This window comes from Marmota flaviventris, chromosome 4, assembly GCF_047511675.1.
Source record: "Marmota flaviventris isolate mMarFla1 chromosome 4, mMarFla1.hap1, whole genome shotgun sequence".
Lineage (NCBI taxonomy): Eukaryota > Metazoa > Chordata > Mammalia > Rodentia > Sciuridae > Marmota > Marmota flaviventris.
The window spans coordinates 88,480,690-88,508,516 of record NC_092501.1 but is presented as its reverse complement, the minus strand read 5'-3'; the positions used below and the strand labels follow the sequence as shown (position 1 = coordinate 88,508,516).

Genomic DNA, 27,827 nt, shown 5'->3' with positions numbered 1-27,827 from the left:
AAATAAATAAATATCTAAACCTAAAAGATGTTCATGAAAAACCTGGTTTACAATTGCAAAGACTAGAAAACCTGCAAATAGCAAACCATTAAATAAATCTTAAACTTATATTTGATACATGCTGATGAAATACTTGAATGAAACATGCCCAATGCTTCCCTGAGGAAGATAAGAACAAGATAAGGTTTTATTTTAATTAATTAACTTGTGGTACTAGGAATAAAACCCACAGCATATTTGCATGCTAGGTAACTGCTTTACTACTGAGCTATATCCCCAGACAGAGGATTCAAAGTTCAAGGCCAGCATGGACAACTCCGCCAGACCCTGTCTTTTCGCGAAACCCTGTCTTTAAAAAAAAAAAGAGCAGGGGATATAGCTTAGTAGTAGAGTATCTTGAGGCCCTGAGTCCAATCCCCCATTCCTGTTCCCCCAAATGAAAAAAAAAAAAAAATCCAATTCATTAATCACATAGCTATCCTGTATCATCTCATCTCAGCATAAATCTAAGAGATCATGAATTAACAACCATACTTGTAATATTCTGGAAACTCCCGGGACTTAAGACTCCCCTCCAGGAATCAGGGACAAAGGCCAATCAAAACCCCCTCATCCCCTAGTGCTAGTGATTGAACCTAGGACCTTGTACATCTTATATGCAGTTAAGGCAAGCTTTCTATCTCTCAGCCCCAAATTCTCCATTACACAATAGATATCTTTTATGAAACAGTAAAAATTACTTGTCTCTTTTAAAAACAAAAAATAAGCAGTTGCACATTTGATGTACTGAAAGTAAACTAAACCATTTTCATGGAATTACTACTGACTTGGAATGATAAACTATGGCTATTGGGAAATACTTTTTAAGAGAGAGAGAGAGAAAGAGAGAGAATTTTTTTTTATTTTATTTTTTTTTTTTTTAGTTTTCGGCGGACACAACATCTTTGTATGTGGTGCTGAGGATTGAACCTGGGCCGCACGCATGCCAGGCGAGCGTGTTACCGCTTGAGCCACATCCCCAGCCCATACTTTTTGTTTTTGTTGTTTGGGTACTTGGCATTGAACTCAGAGGCACTTTACCACTCAGTCACATTCCAGCCCTCCCCAGACTTTTTTTCCTGAGACAGGGTCTTACTAAGTTGCTGAGGCTGGCCTTCAACTTGTGATCCTCCTGCCTCAGTCTCCTGAGTAGTGGGGATTACATGAGTGTGCCAGACTGCCTGGCAGGAAACCTTTTCTTAAAATGAATGAAATGAATCTTTCACGTCAAGAAAACTGACAGTATTTGTTAATGATGAAAAAATTTGAGTTTTTAAGTGAAAATCGGCATTTTTGAAAACTTCTACCACTGAGATTTTGACAAGGTTTCTGAACTGTCAACATTTAAAATGATCTTGTGCAACTCAGTGAACCATTGTGTTCCAAATAACCAATACACTAAATCATACAAAGGTGGGTTTCAAGATAATAGAGTATAAAAACTCATTAAAGCAAAATAAAAAGGGCTGGGGATGTGCCTCATGGTTAAGCACCTGGATTCAATCCTTAAAACCACAAAAGGAAAAATCTGATAGGAGAAAGGACTATTTTTAGTCTTTTTAGAGAGTTATACATAGTTTTACATAGTTATATATAGTCAGATTCACCTTTTTTTTTTTTTTAATTACAGTGCTGGGGATGGAAGCCAGAGTCTTGTGCATGCCAAGCAAGTTCTCTACCATTGAGTCACATCCCCAGTCCCAAGATTCCACTTTTTAAGAACCTTTAAAAACTACTAATTGTCTAGTATAGATGCTATATCAAAAGAAAACTATGTATAACTCTCTAAAAAGACTAAAACTAGTCCTTTCTCCAACCAGGTTTTTTCTTTTGTAGTTTTAAAGATTGAATCCAGGTGCTTAACCATGAGGCCCTTTTTATTTTGAGATAAGATCTTGCTAAATTAAATCCAGGTGCTTAACCATCTCCAGCACTTTATATTTTGAGATAAGATCTTGCTAAATTGCTTAGGCTGACCTCAAACTTGAGATCCTCATGCCTCAGCCTCCAGAGATGCTGGGATTACAGGTGTGCGCCACCATGCCTACTCTTAATTTTTTTGCATTGTCTCACACATGAGCTTTTGGGGGACACCTCATATATAAACCATATAACAAATACTCTATGGAAATAATTAAAAATTATAAATGATAATTTACTCAAGTGTATTGTTTCAAAAGTCAAAATTGGGAAACTATATATAAATGCTAAAAAAAGAAAGTAGGGGAATACGTACCTCAGACAAAAGAATAGTCTGTGACCACTAACAACTGTATTTATATATTTTAAAAGACACAAAATACTACAATTTAGATTGAGTATACCAATGTGATATAAAATTATCCATGATATACTTTAAATTATATATATTTTTTAAAAATCACAGAAGTCTGAAAGTACACAAACCAGAAACTTAACAGAGATCACTTCTAGATGTTGGAATAAGAAGACAGATATGTCTTTATTTCTAACCATGGTTTCTTCCAAATATTCTGTAATAATCACATAGTATTCTCATAACAGAGGAAAAGATTAAAAATATAAAGAAAAAACTGGCATTCCAGTAAAGCAGTAACAGAATTAGGTTCTTAGGTTCTGGTTTCTTTTCAGTTATTTTTAAAAAAATTCAACAGGCTAAAGGGCATTAAAATGGTAAAAAAATCCATTACCAATCCTGCCACCCCCAAACCCCACTTAAGTAATAGAAAAGCCACAAAAAGGAATTGCTAATATTTAAAATAACTTGCTATATCTATCAAAAAAAGACTCTACACATAAAAGATTTTAAAATAAATTTCTCTAAAACATTCCAACTTCTAAAATCAAGCAACTAATAAAATGATGATTTAAAAACTAAAATCATAGACAACCAGCCCCAGAGTAAATAATTAAAAAGCAAAAACTAAAACATCAAGTTATATACTTACAAATTAAAATTTGATATTACATATTATTTTGTTCACTATCCATCTTTTTATTCTACAATATTTATTTATTTGTTTATTTATTATTTCTGCTACTGGGGACTGAACCTTGGGCCTTAGATATATTAAGTACATGGTTTATTAAGGTACAGCCTCAACCCTACAATCTTCATATTAAAATAAACAAGGGTAGTAGTAGTTATGAAGGTTTTAAATTAAAACACTTTAGATGTAAATCACATTGGGTAAAATAAGATTAACTTCCTAAAATTTCAGAGACCAAGTAGACTGTACAGTTTTATTATGTAAAATATACTGTTTTTTTTTTTTTTTTTTGGGGGGGGGGCGGTACTGGGGATTAAACTCAGGGGCACTCAACCACCAAGCCACATTCCCAACTCTATTTTGTACTTTATTTAGAGACACTTAGCACTTTGCCATTGCTGAGGCTGGCTTTGAACTCATGATCTTCCTCCCTCAGTCTCCCGAGACACTGGGATTACAGGAGTGTGCTACTGCACCTGGCAATATACTGCCTTAATATTAAAGACAAGAGAAATATTTCATACAGAATGTAAATAGATATAAATAAGCATTAAATATAGCTAAAAGTTTATTCACTTGATGTAGAAGGTAAATAATATCGCCTACTGCTTACCAGGATTATGATGAGTTGGAAATCCTCCATTCTGAAATACATCTACTGCCACATTCATTCTACCAGGATTAAAAGGTCTTACTCCAGTCTTGGTCTGTGAAGTTAAAGATGGGGTGTATGTTTGTATATTAACACCAAAATTACTTGACTGAAGTCCTTTAGCGATATCTCCCAAGTTGGTATTCTACAGTGATGTTATATGTGTAATCATTAAGTTCATATCTCGCCCAGCATTACACTGTTTCTAAGGTTGTAATATTAGTAAAATGTATCTCAGAGTCGATTCTGTTGTGATAACACTATAACCCATTCCTGCATTTACCTTACTTCTTGAAAGACTTGAAGTGGAGAAATCCAAATCTTTGGTATTATTTTTAGTTGCAGGAAGTCCCCACTCAGTAAAATTGGAAGAATTTTTCTCCTCTCCTCCATTTGTTTCTATGTCCTCTTCATCATCAATAACAATTGTCTCACTTCCCTTCTGAGAAGCCAAATCTTTTGAAGGCGTCAGGAACATGGAATGATTTCCTTGTGGTTTTTCATGTTTTGATGATGCCAATATAAAATTTCTTTGATCGGCTATTGTAGAAATTGAAGGAGGTTGTACAGATTCAATAAACACAACATCATCATCATCTTCCACTGATGAGTTTCTAGATCTATTTACTAAAGGACTAACTGGATCACCACGTGTATTTTCTATGTCCATGAGTTTAGCTGCCATGGCCGTACTCCCTAACAAAGCAGGAATCTGGTTGGTCAATTCTAATCCTCCCACTGAAAAATCATCCATGCCAAAGAACCTGCAGGAGACAGACAAAAGAAAAAAAAAATCCTATTACCTTTTTTTTGCATTAAAATATATGATTTATTACCTCAACTTTTAGAGAAAAAACAAATACTCATTCCAGTTTTTCCTCTCCTGTTAAAAAAAAAAAATTGGTTAAGAGTTTGATGGAGGGCTGGGGATGTGGCTCAAGCGGTAGCGCGCTCGCCTGGCATGCATGCAGCTTGCGTTCGATCCTCAGCACCACATACAAACAAAGATGTCGTATCCGCCGAAAACTAAAAAATAAATATAAAGAGTTTGATGGAAATTCATTCTATAACTTTAGGTCTTTTAAAAAATATCTCTTGGGCTGGGGTTGTGGCTCAGCGGTAGAGCACTCACCTTGCACGAGACCCTGAGTTGGATCCTCAGGACCACATAAAAATAAATAAATGAAATAAAGGTATTGTGTCCATCTACAATTAAAAAATAAATATCTATAAATAAATAAATAAATGGGACTAGGGATATAGCTCAGTTGGTAGAGTGCTTGCCTAGCATGCACAAGGCCATGAGTTCAATCCCCAGCACTAACAAAAAAAAAAAAAAAAAAAAAAAAACAAACCATACACATATATACATATATATATGTGTGTGTGTTTTATATGTGTGTAAGATATTGTGTCCATTTACAATTAAAAGATATTTAAAATAATCTACTCAATTATAGTATTCACTTAAAGCTACTCATCATGACAATAGGTATAATTTAGGTAAACCTAGCTACTAGCTCACAAGTTCTTTTCTTCTCTCTCTTTTTTTTGGGGATACTGGAGATTGAACCCAGACTTTCATGCATGCTAGACAGGCACTGTACCACAGCAATATATCCCTAGCCCTAGGCCACAAATTCTTATTTATTTGGTGGTGCTGGGGAACCCAGGGCCTTGTGCATGCAAGGCAAGTGCTCTACCAACTGAGCTACATCCCCAGCCCCCACAAATTCTTAACTATTCTTGTTATACTCAACAAACATTTTTGTGTTACTATTACATAATAAGCTATGATGATGAAGGAAAGAAATCCAGCAGACAATAGTTAAAAGAATCTACAAAAATGAGTAACTGAAGGAGCACAGCTCTTAAGCAGATAGGAAAAGATGTGAAATTAACCATATATAAAAATCATTTACATCTTTTTTTTTTTAAAGAGAGAGTGATTGTGAGAGAGAATTTTTAATATTTATTTTTTAGTTATCGGCGGACACAACATCTTTGTTTGTATGTGGTGCTGAGGATCGAACCCGAGCCGCACACATGCCAGGCGAGCGCGCTACCGCTTGAGCCACATCCCCAGCCCTCATTTACATCTTAATGACAAGGGGCAAAAATAAGTATAACTGGAACGTATATAAGTATGTATCAATGATAGATAGTAAGTCAAAGTAGCTTATACATTGTTAACCTCAATTTTCTGAGAGTAGAAACTTAAAAGAGTGAAAGCAGGTAGAACTATACAGGTGTTCAATAATTAGGAAAACTCACTTCACAAGGCAGTCATTATTCCATTTAAATGCCTTGTATTGGAATATGCTAACATTTTCATTCTAAAATTTTCTTAATTTTAGTTGATAAGTTACAGTCAATCACGTAATAAGTACTATTTATTCCTAAGAAGTGTTACACCGTTAAATATATTATCTCAGTTAACACTTCCCTTAGTGAGGTAGGAACTATTATTTTTTTTCACAAGCAAACTAAGAATCAGAAGACCTGGCCCAAGTCTTCATGGCTAAAAAAAGTAATCAGGGTTCAAATTCAAGAAATCTAACTGTAAAACCTATTTCATAGCCACGATATTATATGTAATTAATGTAAAAACAATGTTTAAATATTACTTATCTTTTTAAGATGAGCAAATTTTGACTGTGGTGCTGAGGATCGAACCCAATGCCCCTGGCATGCAAGGCAAGCACACTACCGCTGAGCCACAATGCCAGCCCCTTGGTTGGGAGTTTAACTCAAACACAGAACACTTACCTACATGCTTGAGGCCCAGGGTTCAATCCCCAGCACCAACCCCACCCCAGGTATATAAGCACTAGCATTCTCAAACATAAACTAGCATTCTGCTTGTGCACACACAAGATGAGCCAATTCATTACAATAATAAAATCAAAATTAAAATAAAGCAGTTGGGGAGAGTGCCACAGTGCAAGCCTATAATCCCAGCAGCTTGGGAGGCTGAGGCAGGAGGATTCCAAGTTCAAAGCCAGTCTCAGCAATTTAGCGAGATCCTTCTTAAAATAAAAAATAGAAAAACGGGGGCTGGGATGTGGCTCAAGCGGTAGCGCGCTTGCCTGGCATGCGTGTGGCCCGGGTTCGATCCTCAGCACCACATACAAAGATGTTGTGTCCGCCGAAAACTAAAAAATAAATATTAAAATTCTTAAAAAAAAATAGAAAAACGGGCTGGGTAGGTGGCTCAGTGGTTAAGTGCTGCTGGGTTCAATCCCTAATATCCCAAAATAAATAAGATAAAGCAAAGAAGTAACTGCTAGGAGTATAGGTCAATGGTAAAGTACCTATGTCAGGTCCTGGGTTTGATGCCCAGCAGTACCAAAAAAAAAAGAGAAGAGACGAACAAATAAACAAATATAAATAATCAGTTTAAAAGTTTGTAAAAGAGGGGTTGGGGTTCTAGCTCAAGTGGTAGAGCGTTTGCCTTGCATGCGTGAAGCACTGGGTTCGATCCTCAGTACCACATAAAAACAAATAAATAAACTAAAGGTATTGTGTCCATCTAAGAATTATTTTTTTTAAAAGTCTGTAAAACAAACAAAAACTGAAATCACAGTTAATATTCATCCATTAAGCTTATTAGGAGGTTAATTTTCAAGGAAAGAGATTATAATTATATTAACTATATAAACTTAAAAAGGTGGTAAATACATCAATTCTGTCTGACCTTTTATATTTGAATAAACTTATCCTTCTGGAAAAGGGCTGTATCAACTTCATGGTATCCTATTTTGGTTGTTAGGCCCTATTTTCCTCTTCTCACAGAACAAAAAACTAGAAAGGGCATTCTTTTTAATTTACTTTGCTAAGATATCATCCACACATCTTAAAATTCACTCACTTATAGTATATAATGTTTGTTTGTTTTTTATGTTCACAGAATTGTGCAACCATCACAGCAGTCAATTTTAGAGAATTCATCACAAGAAAGAAACTCTATAACCATTGTCCTCTTTCTCCCAGCCCCAATCATTTAATCTACTTTGTGTCTCTATATATTTGCCTATTAGAAAGAGCACTCTTTAATCTTCAGCTTGCTACAGTCATACAGCTCTGAAAAACTAAAAATTGATGGTTAGTATTACACCTAGTTTTAAATCAGACTTGGGGTCAGTGTGTGTAGCTCAGCAGTAGAGTGCATGCTTAGCATGCTAAAGGTTCAGTACCACATTTACAACATGTTCTTCTTCAGCATCTCTGTAGACTCATCATTTCCTAACACATTTTATCAATATAAAAAAGTTCAACTCCAAAGCCAGCTTCATATAAGTGAGTATATATGCCATAATCATTCTCATTTAAAATCAGAGCTGAGGATATAGCTCAGTTGGTAGAGTGTTTGCCTAGCATGCACAAGGCTCTGGGTTCAATCTCCAGCACCACCAAAACCAAAACAAAACCCACAGACATTATGTTTTTATTAAAAAAAAAAAAAAAAAAAAAAAAACCCCATAAAATCAGTAATAAAGTACCATGATTCTGAAGGTTACTAACAAATGCAACAAGGTATGAGAAAGAAGAATCAAATGAAACACCACTACAAAGAGCAAGAGAATTATTACAGTGCCTAGGTATAAAATTACTATCTAGAAATCCATAGCCTGATAGGGATTAAGATGGTGGGATGATAATACAACTAGCTTCACTACCTTCCAAAACCCCCCAAACAGTAAATATCCTACCCACAAGGAAATAAAGAACAAGAAACCAAAATAATGAAATCTTACAACCTAAAGAGAAAAGGAATAACTGGTTAATTAAGCTGGTCTGACACAAACTCTTAAATATATGATGGAAAAAAGCTGAGATCATCCTGATTTATACTACAATTATCAAAGGTCAGATGGGCTAGGATTGTGGCTTAGTGGTAGAACACTTGCCTAGCATGTGTGAGACACTGGGTTCGATTCTCAGCACAACATATAAATTTTTAAAAATCTTAAAAAAAAAAAAAAAAAGGTCTTAGAAATTTTTTGTATCAGATTTCCCTCGAAAAGTGTGAGAGTAGAAGGCTAAAATAAAAAAGCTGGGAGATAGTCCTAGACACTTCCCTCTCATTATGTTGAGTGACAACCCTTTTCCCCTCTTAGCAAAAGTTCTCAAATTCAATTCTTTGGTGAGAATAGAATGTAAGATATTCAAGGTGCACCAAACACAACAAATGCATATGAAATACTCCCTCTCCCATATGATTCTCAGAGAACTCACATCCAGACTTCTATATTCTAGGAAGTAGGCTCTTCTCTGGAAGACTTCTTTCTCAAGACTCTTCCCTGTGGATTTAAGAACAGTAAAAAGCAAAGATCTAAAAATGACCTATGTAGTTCCCTATCAACTGGCAAAAATTTCATCCTACACCAAAGCTCTAAATTTAAAGTCCTGCCCTCATGCCGCAGTCTGGCTGGGCACAATTCAGGAGCCACTTGTCAAGCAGGAACGAACTTTATTTTTAGCATGCAGGAGGCACCACCCAGCTCTCCAGGAATTCCCGGAAAGCCCAACCGCCACTTCTTGGCACTTCCAGGGAGCACTCTCAACCAGAACTCTTAGGTCATTTTAAAATTTTCCCGCTCCTGAGGCAGATTGGCTGGGTCACGTGGGCGGAGCCAAAAGAGTCCCCCAATGAGCAGCTCCGCGGTCTGAAAGGGCGGGGAAACAGCCCAATGAGCATCACTGCAGAGGAGCCAATCAGCTGAACGGGTGGAGCCTGGCCCCTCTATCTTGCCTCCTCTGAGTGGTTTGCTCCTTGCTCTGCCACCTGTGGACCAGGCCTGCTTTGGCTTCAGCCCGCGCCCAGAGGAGGCATCCTGGGCAGCGAGGATCCCCAGGCCGCTGTCTCCCACGGGCACCCAGACCTGGCGAGATGATGGCCGCTGGGGCTGCGGAGGGAGGTGGAGACGGGGCGGGCCACCGCGAGGGAAGGCGGGGACATGGAGGAGGACGTGCAGGAGCCTCAGAGTGGCCGCCACCAGGGTGCGGGGCCCTCAACACCCTCACCTCTCACTCTTCCAATCGGCTTTGTAGTCCACAAAAATTTTTTTTTTCTTGGTATTGGGGATTGAACCCAGGAGCACTTAACCACGGAGCCCCATCCCCCCCCCCCCCCCCCCCCCGGCTTTTTTTTAAATTAAAAAAATTTTTGTAAGTTGTAGATGAACACAATATTGCCGCAGCCTGGCTGGGCACAAATGCTGCAGTCTGGCTGGGCACACAATCATGAGCCACCACACAGCTTGTAGATTCAAACAGCAACTCTTTATTCCCGAACTCACACCAGCCGTCTACAATCACGTTCTGGGGAAATCCACGTTCTCTGCCCAAATCCACCTCCACTGGGCTTCTCTCTCCCAAAATATACTGTCTGAATCCAGTGAGAACTCAAGGGGAACTCAGGCAGCAGAATACGCCCTATTCCCAGCAGGAATAATCTTAAACCTTAAACCTGGAACCTAAACTGGGAACGCCCTAAACCCGATTATCTTAAACTGGGAACACCCTAATCTGCCCTGGTCCTTGAGCAAGGTCACCTACATTCAATGTCACTGCAAAATGTCAGCAACATGGGGTACGCTGGCAAGGAAATTGTCATACCTACTTGGCTAATGGCTCCCAGCACAAAATCTTTCTTTAAATTTATTTTCAATGTGGTGCCGAGGAACGAACCCAGTGCCTCATGCATGCTAGGCAAGCACTCTACCATTGAGCCACAGCCCCGGCACCCCCCAGCCCCACCACTACTTTTGAGACAGGTCTTGCTAGGTTGCTTAGTGCCTAACTGAACTGCTGAGGATGGCTTTGAACTTGTGATCCTCTTGCCTCAGTTTCTCAAATTGCTGGGATTACACAAATGCACCACCATGTCTGGGTTGTAGTTCACATTTTTTTTTTTTAAGTTACAGGTAGACACAATATCTTTATTTTATTATTATGTGGTAACTAAGGATCAAACCCAGCGCCCCACACACACTGGGTAAGCACTCTACCTCTGAGCCACAACCCCAGCCCCAATAATTCTTAATCATAAGTAGGCTAGCCAAGAATTAGAAGTATTTGGCCTGGGGCTCGGTGGTAGAGAATGTTTGCCTTGCATGTGAGGCACTGGGTTCAATTCTGAGCATCACATATAAATAAATGAAGAAAATAAAGGTCCATCAACATCTAAAAATATATTTTAAAAAATAAGCATTTCAGCCATAAAGAAGAATGAAATTGTGGCAACTGCCAATAAAGACTATCATGGTAAGTTAAACAAGCCAATACCAAAAAACCAAAGGCCAAATGTTCTCTCTGATATGTGGATACTAACATACAAAAAGGGGGTGGGAGGGAAGAATAGAAGTTCACTGGTTTATACAAAGGGGGAGGAAGGGAAAGGAGTGGGGTTGGGAATAGTAAAGACAGTAGAATGAATCAGACATAACTTTCCTATGTTTATATATGAATACATGACCAGTGTAACTCTACATCATGTACACCACAAGAATGGGAAGTAATACTCCATGTATATATGTCAAAATACATTCTATCGTCATGTATAACTAAAAAGAACAACAACAAAAAATAAACACAGAAATGAAACAAAAAAGAATTAAAAGTATTGGGGAAAGCCTCTAATGTGAAATAAGATAAGGAGGAAAAACAAACATGACAGTGCAGAAAAAAGAAAATGAAAAACCACATAACTATCATTAGTATTCTAGATGGATAAGGGATGAGCAAACATCATTAAAAGTTTTACATTTCTAATTTTTAAAAATGCCAGGAATTAAACACTTAGTAACAGAATAAACTCAATAAAAGTATTGAAAGATATAACTGAGGAAATCTCAGGAAAAAAAGAGGACACAAATTCTATATACTTACAAGGTTAGGCAGTAGCTCAGGGGTCCAGCACATGCTTAGCGCCTGCCCATGTGCATACACATATAGAATCGTAGGCTGGGCTTGGTGGCACATGCTTGTAATCCCAACTACTCAGGCTAAGGCAGGAAGGTTCAAGGATAGCCTGGGCAACTAAGCAAGATCCTGCTTCAAAATTTAAAAAAAATAAAGAGGGCTGGGGATGTAGGTAGGTGATAGCATGCTTGCCTAGCATAAGAAGATCTGGGTTCAATTACCAGAAGGAAAAATAAAAAACTATCATTAATTACCATTAACTAAATACATGTGTGTTTATGTATGTGTCCCATAATTTATGGCCCAAGAATTTTACAATCTTCATAACAATCTTAGGAAGATACTTACTTTATTCATTTGTAAAATGTACATAATAAAGGCTCACAGAATAACTGACTTGCCAAAGTAAGAGAGCAGAGATTTGAACCTTACTCTGGCTGGCACAAAAAGCAAATCCTCTGCACAACAGCATGGCGTAAATACCTGATGACTTCTGAGAAAAATAGCCTAAGTGCTAATAACTGAGTCAGTGACATATTACCTGGCTAATCTTTTTCTTTTTAGTTCTCATTAATTTCCTTTTCCTACAAGATCCATCATAGCTCTAGAACCACACCCCACATCTCATCATCTCACCAAACTTCTATGGAATCTCCAATGTTACCACTCTAAGAATCCTGTGAAAATTATCCACTTGAAGTAATTTCTGTTCCTAAAAGCTAGACACAAAACTCTATATCCTGACATTGTGTCCTTAAAGAGGTGTGGTTTAGAAGTACTGTGTAAGAAGTTAAACGTAGGGCTGTGAATATAGGTCAGCTATAAGCACGTGTAAGGAAGGCCTTGGCCTCAATTTTCATGAAAGGAAAAAAAAAAAAAAAAAACAGAAAGAAAAAAGAAAGAAGAATAAAACAACTGCAATAAGTTTAACTTTGCAGCCAGGCCCAGGAGTTGGGAGCCTGAGAAAGGAGGCCAAGTTCAAGGACAACCTCAACAATTTAGCAAGGCCCAAACCAACCCACTTAGATGGCCTTAACCAACTCAATGAGATAGTGTCTCAAAATATAAAAAAAGATAAAAAGGGCTGGGGATGTAACTCAGTGGTAAAGCACCCTTGGGTTAAGACTCCAGTAACAAAACAAAACAAAACAATTTTAGTTTGCAGGGAGCAACTCCAGCAAAGAGAAGGCTGTAATACTACTACGAAAGCATGGAGAATAAGTGAATCACAAAGTTCTTTGTGCTGAACAATAGAAAAATGATCAGTGTTGAAAGGATAAAATGCAGCAGACCTAAGACACAACAGAATCCCACATGATAAAAATAGGAGTTTTTTTTTTTTTTTTAAATCATCATTGGTGTTAAAATCATTAACTGAATAGATGACGGAGAATGGAGCATCTGCATTGTATCACAAGGAACACATAGTACTTTCTGGTAACAAAGAAAAAGCCCATTAACCATAATGAAGGGACAAGGCAATCACTGCTAATTCAGTAGTAAATGCTACAACTAGATTATGAATTTCCTGATGTGATGCAGCTGGAGTACTGTCAAGGTATATAAATCATCTGGATGTGGTGGCACAGGTCTGTAATCCCAGCAGCTTGGGAGGCCAAGGCAGGAGGGTTGCAAGTTCAAAGTCAGCCTCAGCAACCTAGCAAGGCCCTAGGCAACTCAGGGAGACCCTGTCACTAAACGGAGGGGGGGGGGGGGGGGGGGGGAGAGGGCTCAGTGGTTAAGCACCCACGGGTTCAATCTCAGGTACCAAAAAAAACAGAAATATACATAGATATAGATATAAATCAATTTTCCTCAAATATAATACAAGCCATAGTTTTTTCTTTTAATGTTTTATTTTTAATTATTTAAAAATCCAGAAAGAAAAAAAATCTATCCACTGGAAAGGAAGACAAAAATGTTAAATGCATTCTATAAAATGGAACAAACAGTCCTATTTTGGAAGCCCCTGAGAGAGTAGCAGTTGTGTAAATGCCAGCAGTCACTCCAGTGCTTTCACGGAGATTATCCTTGCTTGGCTCTGGGGACAGAGGCCACTCAAAATAATTACTCTTTGCCTTCAAGATAACAGGGAGGTAATCTCACAGGAAGAACAACCTACTATTTCACTAAATATATTAAACAAGAAAATGGGATAAAATGACTCACAATAGAGATATTTTCTGTATTAATTTCTGCCAAAGCTTCACCAAATTGCCCTGAAGGTGATTCCGGGTCCTAGAGTAGAGGAGATAAAAAATGATTTACAACCAAACTGTGTGGTGCCACCAACTCCTCAACATAAGAGGATGTAAAGGGATAGGTCATGAAGTTACTGCGCGGTTCTGCCAGCCCCGCACGTTGTTGAAAAACTCAAAGAAAACCAAAACCACAGCATAGAGACAAAGCTAAACCTGTTTCTTCAAATTACAGAATTCGGGGTGGGGTTGGGTGAGCTGAGCTAAGGGCACCAGGTCAGCTCCTAGGAAGAGAGGGGGCAGGGCAAACGTTGATTCAGCGCCAGCAAGGGATTCGTATTCCCTCCAAAATTTGCCCACCCAGCTTCATCCCTGACACTCGAGAACCAATACGCAGAGGGAAGCTCACGTCACGGTTGAGCAGCATTTGCGGCAAGTAGTGGCCCTGGACCCGAGGTTTGTCTGCGGGCAGTTGGCGACTAGCTCCAGGTCCGCCATTAGGAACTCGCCCAAGAAGCCTCGCAGCGCCGGGCAAGATAAGAGCTAAGAAGGGGAGCCGGTGGGACAAAAGCAACAATCTTAGTCCCGAAAAAACCTGGGGGACGTAGGCTCCAACGACAGGTTAGGAGGGCAGACTCGAGAGCAGCAAAGCCGGCCGGGGTTCCCCCGCAGAAAATAGAGAAAAATACCCCGAGACCTCCCAGCCCACCCCTGGCTACCGCCTCACTAGGCTCGCTCGGCCGCCACCACACTCACGCAGCCCTCGGGCCGCACCTAAGGTGCCTGTGACAGGCGCGCCGCCCCAAAGAGCCACTGAGGCCCCGACGCGGTAGCGGCTACGGAGGCCGCACCAAAGGGTATCAAGCCCGAAACGGTGGGACGCAGGAGACTGCCCTCACCCTTCTCCGCCTCCCCAGTAGCCTCCGCCTCCTCCTTAGGAGGCTGCGTCGCTTCTAGCCACCCCCACTCTCCACGACCCTGAAAGCGGGGATAAGCCTCACGGGTTCTGGATATGGCTCCGCGGAATGAAATCTCCCCTCCCCTGACCCACCCCCTTCGGCAACACGTACTTACAGATTCCAGTTGCGGCTTTAGCGCTGGTAATGAGAAGGCGGAGGCGCAATGCGAACGAACCCCCATATGCTCCGCCCTCTGCATGCTCATTGGCTGCGGTCGGAGACAAGCCTGGGTGCGTCCGGCACGCTCATTGGTTACACTGGCCTTCCTTCAGGACACCCCTCGTGGGGAGGTCCGAACGACTGTCCCTCAGTCGCGGGCCACACCTCCTGCTCTGCCGTTCCATTCCCCCACCGATGGTCTTCCGCGGCTCCCGCCGCGTCCCTTCTCCTAGCCCCTCCCGCCTCGCCCCGCCCCCACCCACCTGGTCCGGCTGGGTTCAGGAGCCCGGGAATCCGCTGCCTGGCTCCGTCGCTGGGCCTCTCTCAGAGCCGGGACAGCCGGGAGCAATTGAAGCGGGGTCACTTGTCCTCGCGCCCGGGCTCCAGGCCGTTTCCTCCGCTCGAGGAGAGATGCGGCCTCGATGCCCCAACGTTCTCTCCAGTCCCTGGAAGGCTCCAGCGAGGGAGGACGCCCGGGATGACTAGAACGAGGATGAGGGGGAGGTCGGGAACGCAGCTTAAGTAGGTACCTGAGCATCGAGGAGGCCCCTCCTCCCTCGCCTCCCCCGGTGGGGAACAGTCCCCTCACTTCCCGTCCTGGTTGCAGCAAGAGGAGACGACGTCCTCCATTTTGTTGGAACTGCTGGGGGAACCTGGGACCCATTCAGAACCGAACCCCATGGGACTGGGAAACTTGTCCACGAGCAGCCCCGACTGGACTCTGGTTCGGCGGAGGGAACGGCTACCACTTTCGTAGTACGAGTCCGTGTGGCCATGATGGGCCATCATGACCAGGGGGAGACCCGGACGCCGCTGCCCACTTCCATCAGCCAAGATGGAGAGAGCTGTGGGCTCCCCCGAGCAGCGCTTCTTCCCGCCAGAAGGACCAACCTGTCCAGGGGCATCTTTCAGTGTCGCCGGCGCGGAAACCTGGGCGTTGGCCCTCCCACAACTCCACCATTGCCTAGTCCTCAAGGATTGATGGAGGCCGCACTCAAACGCCTGCTCCATCGCTTCTCCGCCCACTGAGACCCCTGCGGAGAGACCCGGGCCACCTCCACGAGGGTCCAATTGTTCCTCGTCTACGCCTAACGCGAAGACGTCATGTTGTGGATTTCCAAGACTCCACGTAAAGATGAAAATGATGACTCTTGCCCTGGCGGTTCTTGGTGGGACTACGACTGACGGCGTTAGGTTGGAATGAATTTGGTGAAATACCAAGTTGCTGCGTAATGTCTGGAAATAGGATTAAAAAAAAAACAAACATTGTTTCCCCTCTTATTATCCCCTCCAAGGTATGATAAAGACTCAGGCTTATTCAATGACAGTAATACACAAACCACTTAATACATGCTTGTTCATGGATTATAGCAAGAGTGCAGGTTAAGCCTTTGTATATTGCTTGATGCTGTATTTCTTGGATGTTCTCGGGAGGATGTCAGCATTTTTTTTAAGTCTTCAATTAATGGTTGGAAAAATGTACTAAATGTGTGTATTAAAGGAAAGGGCAAAATTTTAATAACTGTTAAGCATTTGTAGGTACAAAGCCAGATACACAATGAATTTACAGAGAAAGACTCCATAAAGTCTGCCAGAGATTTTAAATCTTAGGCTTAGTAGCCACTAGTCATGTATTTTCTGAAGTCCTATTTTTGTTGAAGTTCTCTATTCAAAGATTAAAAGTTGATAAAATTTGTTTTCCCTGATAATGACAAGTTTAGAAATGGCAACTGTCACCTCAGCATGCTGCCCTTTCAGGAGGTTGCCTTAGTTTTTCTAGTGCTATAACGGAATATTACAGTTTCAGATGGTGAATTATAAACTATAGAAGTTCATTTAGCTAATGGTTCTGTAGACTGTGAAGTCCAAGATCATGGTGCTCCATCTGATGAAGGTTTTATGACTATCACAACTGCTTAAGAAATGACAGGAACAAAAGCACACACCAGCTGGGCATGGTGGCCCGCATCTGTAATACCAGTGACTGGGAGGCTGAGGCAAGAAGATTGCAAGTTCAAGGCCAGCCTGGGTAACTAGTGAGACCCTTTCTCAAAATAAAAATCATTGGGGGGATGGGGTTGTGGCTCAGTTGTCGAGTGCTTCCTGGCATGTGTGAAGCACTGGGTTTGATCTTCAACACCACATAAAAGTAAATAAAATAAAGCTATTATGTCCATCTATGACTAAAAATATTTTTTTAAAAAGAGTTGGGGATGTAGCTCAGTGGTAGAGTTCCATCCCCAGTACCACAAAAAATAAATAAATAAATTTAATATCATAAAACTATTTTCCACTCTGGTACCTGAACTGACCTGAGCAAACTAAAGAGACAATATGAACTGTGGAATGAGATGGACATCATTATCCTAAGTACATGTATGAAGACACAATTGGCGTGACTCTACTTTGTGTACAACCAGAAATAGGAAAAATTGTGCTCTATATGTGTAATATGAATTGTAATGTATTCTGCTGTCATACATAACAAATTAAAATTAAAAAAAAAAAAGGATGTATGTGAACTACATTTTGCTTTCCAGAGAAGACTGGCATTTACATTCTATTTGTGTTAATTATCATGCTGTCGTAGTCTCTTATGTTCTCTCAGCCCCACTTCCTATTTCATAATATAGAATAATAAAGGATGTTGGAAAGTCAAAATTGGAAAACATTTGTGTCTGTGTTAAATAGCAACAAGAACACATGCAATTTGTTATACATCTCTTGATAATCTCAAGCTAATGTGAAGGCAGAGTAACACTGTGACCAATAGCACACAATCTTTGGAGTCAGGTGGTCTGCCTTTGAATCTTTATTACCATCTAGGGAGTTTCCCAAATTAATTTCTATGAAAAATACAATGTGTATTAAATGATAAGCAGTAAAACATGGTATTTGAAGTTAACAAGATTATTATTATTATTTGGCAAACCACATATTGCTTTATTCACTGTTTCTCTGAATTACAAAGTGTCAGCCCTGGGCTAAGATCCCTAGAGGGCACAGAGGTAACTGACAGCCTCAGTCCTCCAGGGTAGAGAGGAAGCAATAGAAAGAGGTGATGCTCTGTTGCTTCTCCCAAGGTAAGCCCCTACATCCTTGAATTAGGTCCAAAGTGTGTGGAAGCAGGTTGTCATGCTAAGGAATGGACTCAGGCAGAAGTGTTCTTCCCACTTGGTGGCCCCCTGAATGTGATTGCTGATTAGGGAGCCAGATGTAAGATGATAACCTATGTTTTATAGGACTCCTTTTTCCTGGTAGTGGCAGTGAAGTGTCTTGGTTTTGCCCCACTCTGCTGTATAACCTTCCCTTCTATGGGCCTCTGTCTCCAGTTCTATAACCCCATGGGGCTGGACTAGATGATCTCTCTGAGCCTTCCAAATTTAATAGTTCAAGACTTCTAACAAATTTATTATTAAAACTCAATAATATGGTGCTGGGGTTGTGGTTCAGTGGTAGAGCACTTGCCTAGCATGTGTGAGGCACTGGGTTGGATCCTTGGCACCACATAAAAAATAAATAAAGGTACTGTGTCCATCTATAACTAAATAAAAAAAAAAAACTCAATAATAACTGCAATAATTGTTTAGAACCTAGAACAACTAAAGTTATTTGGCCGTGGGGACAAGTATTTTACCACTGACATTGCTTAAAATTGCTCCAACATAATGATAATAAAAAGCTCACAAACTCTTAGCATATTTTATCAGTCTTTAAATTCCCTGCAAACAATGCAACTCCTAATTAACAGCTTCCACATCATTTGTTCTTGGCATTATATATTTATATACATATATGCACATCTATGTATATAAACATAAACATAGATTTTTAAAATTAAATTTAATTTTTTAAAATACACGACAGCAGTGGAAAGCATTACAATTCTTATTACACATATAGTGCACAATTTTTCATATCTGTATATAAAGTATATTCACACCAATTTATGCCTTTATACACGTACTTTGGTTTTTTTGCATTACAATTCTTTATTTTTTTTTAATATTTATTTCTTTAGTTTTTCGGTGGACACAACATCGTTGTTTGTATGTGGTGCTGAGGATCGAACCCGGGCCGCACGCATGCCAGGCAAGCGCGCCACCGCCTGAGCCACATCCCCAGCCCTACAATTCTTAATACACATATATACCACAATTTTTCATATCTCTGTATATAAAATATGTTGACACCCAATTCAAGTCTTCATACATGTACTTTGTATAATGTTGTCCATCACATTCCACCATCCTTGCTAATCCCCTGCCCCCTCCCTTTCCCTCTCATCCCTCTTCCCTATCTAGAATTCATCTATTCCTCTCCTTCCCTACCGTACTATGAGTCAGCCTCCTAATATCAGAGAAAACATTCGGCATTTGTTTTTTTGGGATTGGCTGACTTCACTTAGCATTATTTTCTCCAGTGCTATCCATTTACCTGCAAATGCCATGATTTTACCTGCAAATGCCATGATTTTCATAGATTTAAATATGGTAATGTGTACATATAAAATAAAGGACTGTGAGAGGCATATTACAATCAACCAAGCAAGAAGATTAAACTCTCATCACATACATGTACCTAACACATGCTGCTTATGGTGAGTTGAAGGGTACCCCCCTCAAAAACATCACCCAGAACCTGTGAAAGAGATCTTTTTGGGGAAAAAAATGTCCTTGCAGATATAATTAAGTGTCTTGAGATGAGGCCATCTTGTATTAGGGTGGACCTTAAGACCAATCAATGATAAATGTCCTTATAAGAGAAAACATAAAGGAGAAGGACATGTGAAGACAAAAGCAGAGTAGACTGATGCTGCCACAAGTCAAGGAATGTCTGAAGCCATCAGAAGTTGAAAGAGGCAAGAAATAATTCTTACCTAGAGCCTGTGGAAGGAGCATGGCTCTGTTGGTAACTTGATTTCAGACTTCTGGCTTCCAGAACTCTGAGAGAATAAACAGAAGCCATCAAGTTTGTTGTAGTTTTTATTAGCAACTCTAGGAAACTCACACACCATTATTGTAGAACTATACAGGAAAAGAAAAAAATAGAATAAAAACACTAGGTAAATCAGCCAACAGTTTTTTTTTTTTTTTTTGTTGTTGTTGTTGTTTTTGTTTTTTTAACCGGGAATTAAACCCAGGAGTGCTCAATCTCTGAGCCACATCCTCAGCCCTTTTAATTTTTTATTTTGAGACAGGGTCTCATCAAATTGCTTATGTCCTTGCTAAATTGCTAAGGCCTGGTTTGAATCTTCAGTCTTCCTGTCTCAATCTCCTGAGTTGCTGGGATTACAGGCATAAACCACAATACCCAGTTCAATAAACAGTTTTATTTGAAAGTTTTTGTTTGTTTGTTTTTGTTTTTGTGCTAGGGATTGAACCTATGGCCTTGTGCATGCAAGGCAAGCACTCTACCAAGTGAGCTATATCCCCAGACCTATTTGAAAGTTTTAATATACTCTCCTCATAAACTGATAGACTAAACAGATTAAAAACCAAGATGAGGCAAAAATCTGAATAATTGAGTTTTTTATATATGTAGATAATTATACAATTAACAAATAGAAAAATATATACACTTATAGTATCCATATTATTAGCTGGGGATGGTTATTTTGTTACTCTAAAACACAGTTCATTACAAATAACAAGATAGATTTAGTTTTAACAGTAACGGGGATTGAACCCACTACCTCACATATGCTAGGTGAGCACTATACTACTGAGCTACATCTCTGGCCCTTTATATTTTATTTTTGAGTCTATATTGCTTGCTTAGTCCTTGAACTTGATATCCTCCTGCCTCAGCCACCTGAGCACCTTGAATTACAGGCATATAAATTCTTAATTTTTTCTTGTCAATTTTTAGGGTAAGAAATTGTTGCCTCAGTTATTTCAATGGTGACTGTTTTGGGTTGCTGTGGTAGTGTTCCCCAAAGGCACATTTTGATTGGAGGCTTGGTTCACAGGGCAACTCTATTGGGAATGGCAAAACTTTGGAAGGTGGATCCTAATGGAAGCTCCTTAGGTCATTGTGCAGAAGGTAGATTTGGTGAGAGGGTTGTTATAAAAGGAGAAGCCTGGCCCTTGCCTGCTCTTTTCTCTCTGCTCTTGTTTGGGATGTGACTGCTTATTCCTTCATGTGCCTCGACCATTATGTGCCACTACCCAACAACCTCACCAGAGGTAAGAACAATGTCTACCCTCAATCTTAGACTTTGAATTTCCAAAACCAGGAGCTAAATAAACCTTCTTTTCACTGGGCGTGTTGGCACATACCTGTAATCCAAGCAACTTGGAGGCTGAGGCAAGAGGATAGAAAATTTAAGGCCATCCTCAGCAATTTAGCCAGGCCCTCAGCAACTTAGCAAAACCCTGTCTCAAAAAATAAAAAGGGCTGGAATGTAACTCAGTGGTAAAGGGCCTCTGGGTTTAATCCCCAGTACCCCCCCAAAACAACAACAACAACAACAACAACAACAAAAACTGTCTATTTATCTATATATAATATATATTAAATAGGAACTGGATTAAAAAAGAACTTAGATATACAATGATCAGATTCATTGTGAAGCCCTTATAGAGCCAACAAAGCAAAAAAAAAAAAAGCATGGGGAAATTTGAATAAAAGTAGGATATTTCATAATATGAAGGCGTTTTTAGAAAATTTGTTATGTGTGAGACTAATATAATACATAAGAAAAAGTTATTAATTTTTAGAAATACATTCTGATATATTTCTATTTCAGATACTGAAATCTGAGGTTTATTTTAAAATTCTTCAGAGATAAAAGGAGAGAAATAAAATATGGATGCAGCAAGACTAGAAAAATTGTTACCAATTTAGAATCTGGGTAGTAAGTATAGAGATTCATTACACTAATCTCTGTGCTTTTGTGATTAAAACTTTCATGATATAATATTGAAATATTACAATAAAAATTTATATATATAAGGCTGGGGTTGTGACTCAGTGCTTGCCTTGCATGCAGAAGGCACTGGGTTCGATCCTCAGCACCACATAAAATAAATAAATAAAGGTATTGTGTTCATCTATAACTTAAACAAAACGAAACAAAACAAAACAAAGAAACTATTAAAACAAGAAACCTTAAAATGCTTTAAAAAAATATAATATATATATATATATATATATATATATATATATATATATATATAGTAGTGCTGGAAATCAAACATAAGGCCTCATGCATATTAATTACATACTCTACCACAGAGCTATATATCCAGGCCAAAATTTAAAAATTTTAAAGATGGTTAAGACAGATGGAGCATTTAAAGATATATCTAGTTAGTCAGGCAGGTGGAACATATCTGTAATCCCAGCAACTCAGGAAGCTGAGGCACAAGATGGTCCATTCAAACCAGCCTGAGCAACTTAGTGAAAGGGATGGGAGTGTAGCTCAGTGATAAAGCACCCTGCATTCAATTTTCAGTACTGAAAAAGAAAAGAAAGATACATATATTAAGAGTTCCATAAGGGGCTGGGGATGTGGCTCAAGCGGTAGCGCCCTCGCCTGGCATGCGTGTGACCCGGGTTCGATCCTCAGCACCACATACAAAAAAAGATGTTGTGTACGCCAAAACTGAAAAATAAATATTGAAATTCTCTCTCTCTCTCTCTCTCTCTCTCTCTCTCTCTCTCTCTCTCTCTCTCTCTCCTCTCTCTAAAAAATAAAAAAAAAAAAAAAAAAGAGTTCCATAAGGTGAAATGAAACCCCTCTCTCTCACCGTGCACGAAATTTAACTCAAAGTGGATAAAAGACTTAGGCACTAGAACAGAGACTCTGCCCCTAATAAAAGAAAAAGTAGGACCAAATTTTCACCATGCTGGCTTAGATACTGACTTACTTAACAAGACTCCTAAAGCACAAGAAGTAAAATCAAGAACAATAAATGGGATAGATTCAAACTAAAAAGCTTCTTCACAGCAAAGAAAACAACCAATAATATGAAGAAAGCTTACAGAATGGGAGCAAATCTTTACCATATGCACCCCAGATGGAGCATTAATCACCAAGATATATAAAGAACTCAAAAAATTTAACACTGGGCTGGGATTGTGGCTCAGCGGTAGAGCGCTCGCCTAGCAAGGGCGAGACCCGGGTTCGATCCTCAGCACCACATAAAAATAAAGGCATTGTGTTGTGTCCATCTATACCTAAAAAATAAATATAAATAAATAAATAAATTTAACACTAAAAAAACAAATAACCCAATCAATAAATGGGCTACGGAACTGAACAGACACTTCACAGAGGAAGAAATACAATCGATCAACATATATATGAAAAAATGTTCAACATCTCTAGCAATTAGAGAAATGCAAATCAAAACCTCTCTAAGATTTCATCTCACTCCAGTCATAATGGCAATTGTCAAGAATACAAGCAAATATAAGTGTTGGCGAGGATGTGGGGGAAAAGGTGCATTTATGCACTGCTGGTGGGAATGCAAATGGGTGCAACCCCTCTGGAAAACAATATGGAGATTACTCAGAAAACTTTGACTGGAATCATCATTTGTCCCAGTTATCCCACTCCTCAGTTTATACTCAGAGGACTTAAAATCAGTATACTACAGTGACACAGCCACATCAATGTTTACAGCAGCTCAACTCACAGTAGCTAAACTATGGAACCAAACTAGGTGCATTTCAACAGATGAATGAATAAAGAAAAAGAAAGAATGAAATTATGGCATTTGCCAGTAAATGGATGGAGCTGAAGAATATCGTGCTAAGCAAAATAAGCCAATTCCAAAAAACAAAGGCCAAAAGTTTTCTCTGATACACGAATACTAATTCACAATGGGAAGTAGGGAAGAATAGAGGTATTTCGGATTAGGCAGATAGTACTTTGGATCAGGAAAGATAGTAGAATGAATTGGACATTATTACCCTGTATGCATATATGACTACATGACCATTGTGATTCTACATCATGTACAACCAGAAGAATCAGAAATTGCACTCCATTTACGTATACTACGTCAAAATGCATTTTATTGTCATGTATAATTAATTAAAACAAATTTAAAAAAAAAGAGTTCCAGAAGGAAAAATTAGAATTAGAGTGAGGCAAAATGAAAAGGTTATACTTGAAAATTTTCCCCAAGTTTAAAAAAATGAAATGCATCGGGCTGGGATTGTGGCTCAGTGGTAGAGTGCTTGCCTAGCATGGGCAGGATCCAGGTTCGATCCTCAGCACCACATAAAAATAAAGGAATTGTGTTGTGTCAATCTACACCTAAAGAAAAAAAAAAAAAGAAAAGAAAAAAGAGATGCATCAACAGAATAAAAAAATCACACTTAGTTCTGAACAGAGTAATTAAAACCAAATTATCCTAGACAATCATGGTCAAATGGCAGAATATCTAAGACAAATTATTTTTTTTCAGTGCTGGGGATCAAGTGCAGGTCTTCAAACATTCTAGACAAGGGCTCTCATCCCTAGCCTGAGAAAAAATTTTAAGGAGCAAAATTTTTAAAGAAAAAATTTAAGTGTTTGTTTATACAAAAAGTTAAATTAGATATAAACTATCAGATATGATACATATCTGGATACAATTCAGTAGTGTGTTTAATGTGCAAAAAGAAAATACTGGTTAATTTTGAATTTTATTCATAGTTAAATGATGCTTTCAAGAGAGGAAGCAGATGAACACTTTTTATGACAAACAGAACTGAGGGGTTTACCTTGAAAAGACCCTCTCTGAAAGAAATGAGATTCATTTGTTCCTCAGTATCTATGATTCCAGGACTCTCCTTCAGTATTAAAATCCACAGATGCTCAAGTCCCTTATATAAAGTTGCATAGTATTTGCATTTTTCATATCTCTCATATACTTTAAATCTTTTCTAGATGATTTATAATGCTTGATACAATGTAAATACTATGTACATAGTCATTATACTGTGTTATTTAGCAAATAATGACACAACAAATGTCTGTACAAGTTTAGTACAGATGCCATCTTTTTAAAAATTTTTTGTTTGTTTTAGTTGTAGATGGACACAATACTTTCATTTTATTTATTTATTTTTATATGGTGTTGAGGATTGAACCCAGTGCCTCACACGTGCTAAGCAAGCACTCTACCACTGAGTCACAACCCCAGCCCCCAGGTGCCATTTTTTTCCTGAATATTTTCCACCTGGGTTGGCTGAATCCAGGGATGTGGAGCTAAGGGATATGGAGGGCAGACTGTATTTCAATATCTAGGAATTTTTAACAAGAACAAAGAGTAAGAATTCAGGAAGCAATGGTAAACACAAACATTAGTATATATGTTGGATCATCTAAATAATCATGTTGTCTATATAAAGAAAGTATAATAAGAATAATTTAATTTGAGGAAAGTTAAAATGAAGATAACCTCTATCAAAATAAAGGATCCTGGTAATGACATGGGCAGATTAGCATTAATTGATTCTAAAATCACTAGTTAAAAAGTTGATAGAAAATTTTATAAAGGATGGTTCAGGCTGATACCACTTGTGTTGGTATCAATTTATTGCCTCTTGGTTTCAAATTCCCCCTTTTTGCCAACCGTATGAAAGTGATCTGGGTACTTGACATAGTTCCCTTTCTGCCTTGCAATGTTAATTTTTTTTTTTTTTTTTTTTTTTTTTTTTTTTTGTCAGAAGGAGGGAAGGGAAGAAAGAGAGAGAAAACACTGCAGGAAGCAACTTTGTTTCCTGCTGTAGTTACTTGTTTACCAGCACCCCTGCAGTGCTTGTAGCTTGTACAGGACCAAGCTTCTGCAGCTGCAGCTCAGAGGGTTGGCCAGCAGCATCAGGCAGCCAGCAGCTTCCCTCAGAACCCATCTTTTCAAGGAGTTTTGTATTGGAATGCCTCTGGTGAGACACCTCCCCATTAACTTCCCCAGGCATTTTCAACAAGCTCCTGATGCTGGGTTTTCATAAGTCCCACTAGTACAACACAGGGTTTCTTTTAAGTCCTGTGAGTGGATTTCTGGAAAGTTTTACTGTTGTAGCACCACAATTATTTCTCTGCCAGTCCATGCCCCATAAACAAAATTTGACTCTTCTCCCTGTCAGTGAGTTACCTTCCTTGGATACTCTACCTCAGTCCTCATAAAGAGTGTCCACTCTTGGCTGAGTGCGGTGGTGTATGCCTATAATCCCAGAAACTCAGGAGGCTGAGGCAGGAGGACCTCAAGTTCAAAGCCAGCCTCAGCAACTTAACAAGACCCTGTCTCAATAAAACATAAAAAAGGGTTGGAAACATAGCTCAGTGGTTAAGTGCTCCTGGGTTTAATCTCTGGTACAAAAAAAAAAGAGTGTTCACTCTTAATATCTATTATTCCTATACAGATGATCCCCAACTTAAGATGTTTTGATTTCCTGGTTTTCAACTTTACAATGGTGTAAAATTTATATACATCCCATAGAAATTATACTTTGATTTTTTTAAATAAAAAATTGTATTTACTTAGAAGCATTCAGAATGTCAACAAAACAGCTGCAACTTTTTTTTTTTGGTAATTAAAGAGTGGTATTCAGTTAATAGAAAAACAATTATTTCATATAAGATGCATCAGAGACAATTGAAGATGAAAAACTACCGTCCCCATATATAACTAATTTGTGCTGTGCACCAACAAGAACCTGCTTTGAATCTCCATGCCAATTTACAACCCCCACACTGTTCCAGGCAAGGTTAGTTGCTATTGAAAATACCACCAGGACAGGGATATCTAAAGACACATTCGATAGTATGTTAACCATACAAAAAAAGACACTGTACAGTTTCAAAACAAATCTTACACAGCCTTACATTTCATTTTTTTTTTTCTTTAAAAGGAGTGAATTGTGTACGGGGGGGGTTAAATGCTTTATAGACAAGAAAAAAAAACTGCGCTAGAACCAACTTGTTCATCGTCATCTTCTTCGTCTTCATCTTCCTCCTCATCATCATCCTCTTCATCTTCCTCCTCTTCCTTCTTTTTCTTGTTTTTTTCAGCCTTGACAACTCCCTTTTTTGCTGCATCAGGTTTTCCTTTAGCTCGATAGGCAGCAATATCCTTTTCGTATTTTTCCTTCAGCTTAGCAGCTTTCTTTTCATAAGGCTGCTTACCATCTGCAGTAGTGTTATTCCACATCTCTCCTTTGCAACATCACCAATGGGTAAGCCAGGATGTTCTTCCTTGATTTTGGGGCAAAACTCAGAACAGAACAAGAAGAAGGCAGACGGAGGCCTCTTGGGTGCATGGGATCCTTGAACTTCTTTTTTGTTTCCCCTTTAGGAGGGATGTAGATTTTCATTTCTCTTTCATAATAGGCCTTGTCTGCCTTTGCCATGTCTTCAAATTTTCCTTTCTCTTTAGCAGACATTGTCTTCCACCTCTCTGAGCACTTCTTAGAAAAGGCTGAGAAGTTGACTGAAGCATCAGGGTGCTTCTTCTTGTGCTCCTCCCTGCAAGTTTGCACAAAAAATGCATGACATTTTGCCTTCTTAGGATCTCCTTTGCCCATGTTTAGTTATTTTTCCTCAGCGAGGCACAGAGGCACAGAGTCGCCCAGCGCCCAGTGCCCATCCGGCTCTCACTTGCCCCGGCGCTGTCTCTATGGAGCTCAATATACTGCAATGGCTGTGAGAGATATAGTTTGAATTTTGATCTTTTCCCAGGTGCTATAATTTGGATCTTAAATGTCCCCCAAAGGTCTTTGTATTGAAGACTTGGTCCCCAGCCTGTGCAGTTTTGGGGAGATGGTGGAACATTTATGAGATGGGGATTAATGGGAAGAAGCTAGGTCACTGGGAGTGTGCCCTTGAAAGGGCTTTTTGGACCCCAGTCCCTCCCCTTTCTATCTTTGCTTCTTGGCCACCACAAAGTAAACAGACCTCCTCTGCCATGTGCTTTTGCCAAGATGTACT

The 27,827-nt window shown here is 39.3% G+C and overlaps 1 protein-coding gene and 1 pseudogene across 16 annotated transcripts in view; both read right to left on the bottom strand.

The window, feature by feature from the left end:
* The window catches only part of Zmym5 (zinc finger MYM-type containing 5), a 37,500-nt gene extending 22,579 nt beyond the window's left edge, over positions 1 to 14,921 (bottom strand). The window contains exons 1-5 of one of the 16 annotated variants that reach the window (XM_071611353.1): positions 14,859 to 14,882; positions 13,756 to 13,824; positions 8,899 to 8,963; positions 3,944 to 4,424; positions 3,622 to 3,715 (exon numbers count right to left, since the gene is read on the bottom strand). In XM_071611353.1, coding sequence (XP_071467454.1) covers positions 3,622 to 3,715; positions 3,944 to 4,424; positions 8,899 to 8,900 — 577 coding nt within the window. In that variant the 5' untranslated portion in view covers positions 8,901 to 8,963; positions 13,756 to 13,824; positions 14,859 to 14,882. The other 15 variants (XM_071611354.1, XM_071611356.1, XM_071611355.1 and 12 more) reach the window with 15 other exon arrangements.
* Positions 14,922 to 26,784: 11,863 nt separating this feature from the next.
* On the bottom strand, positions 26,785 to 27,424 carry LOC117794795 (high mobility group protein B1-like; annotated as a pseudogene).
* Between the last annotated feature and the right edge of the window lie 403 nt (positions 27,425 to 27,827).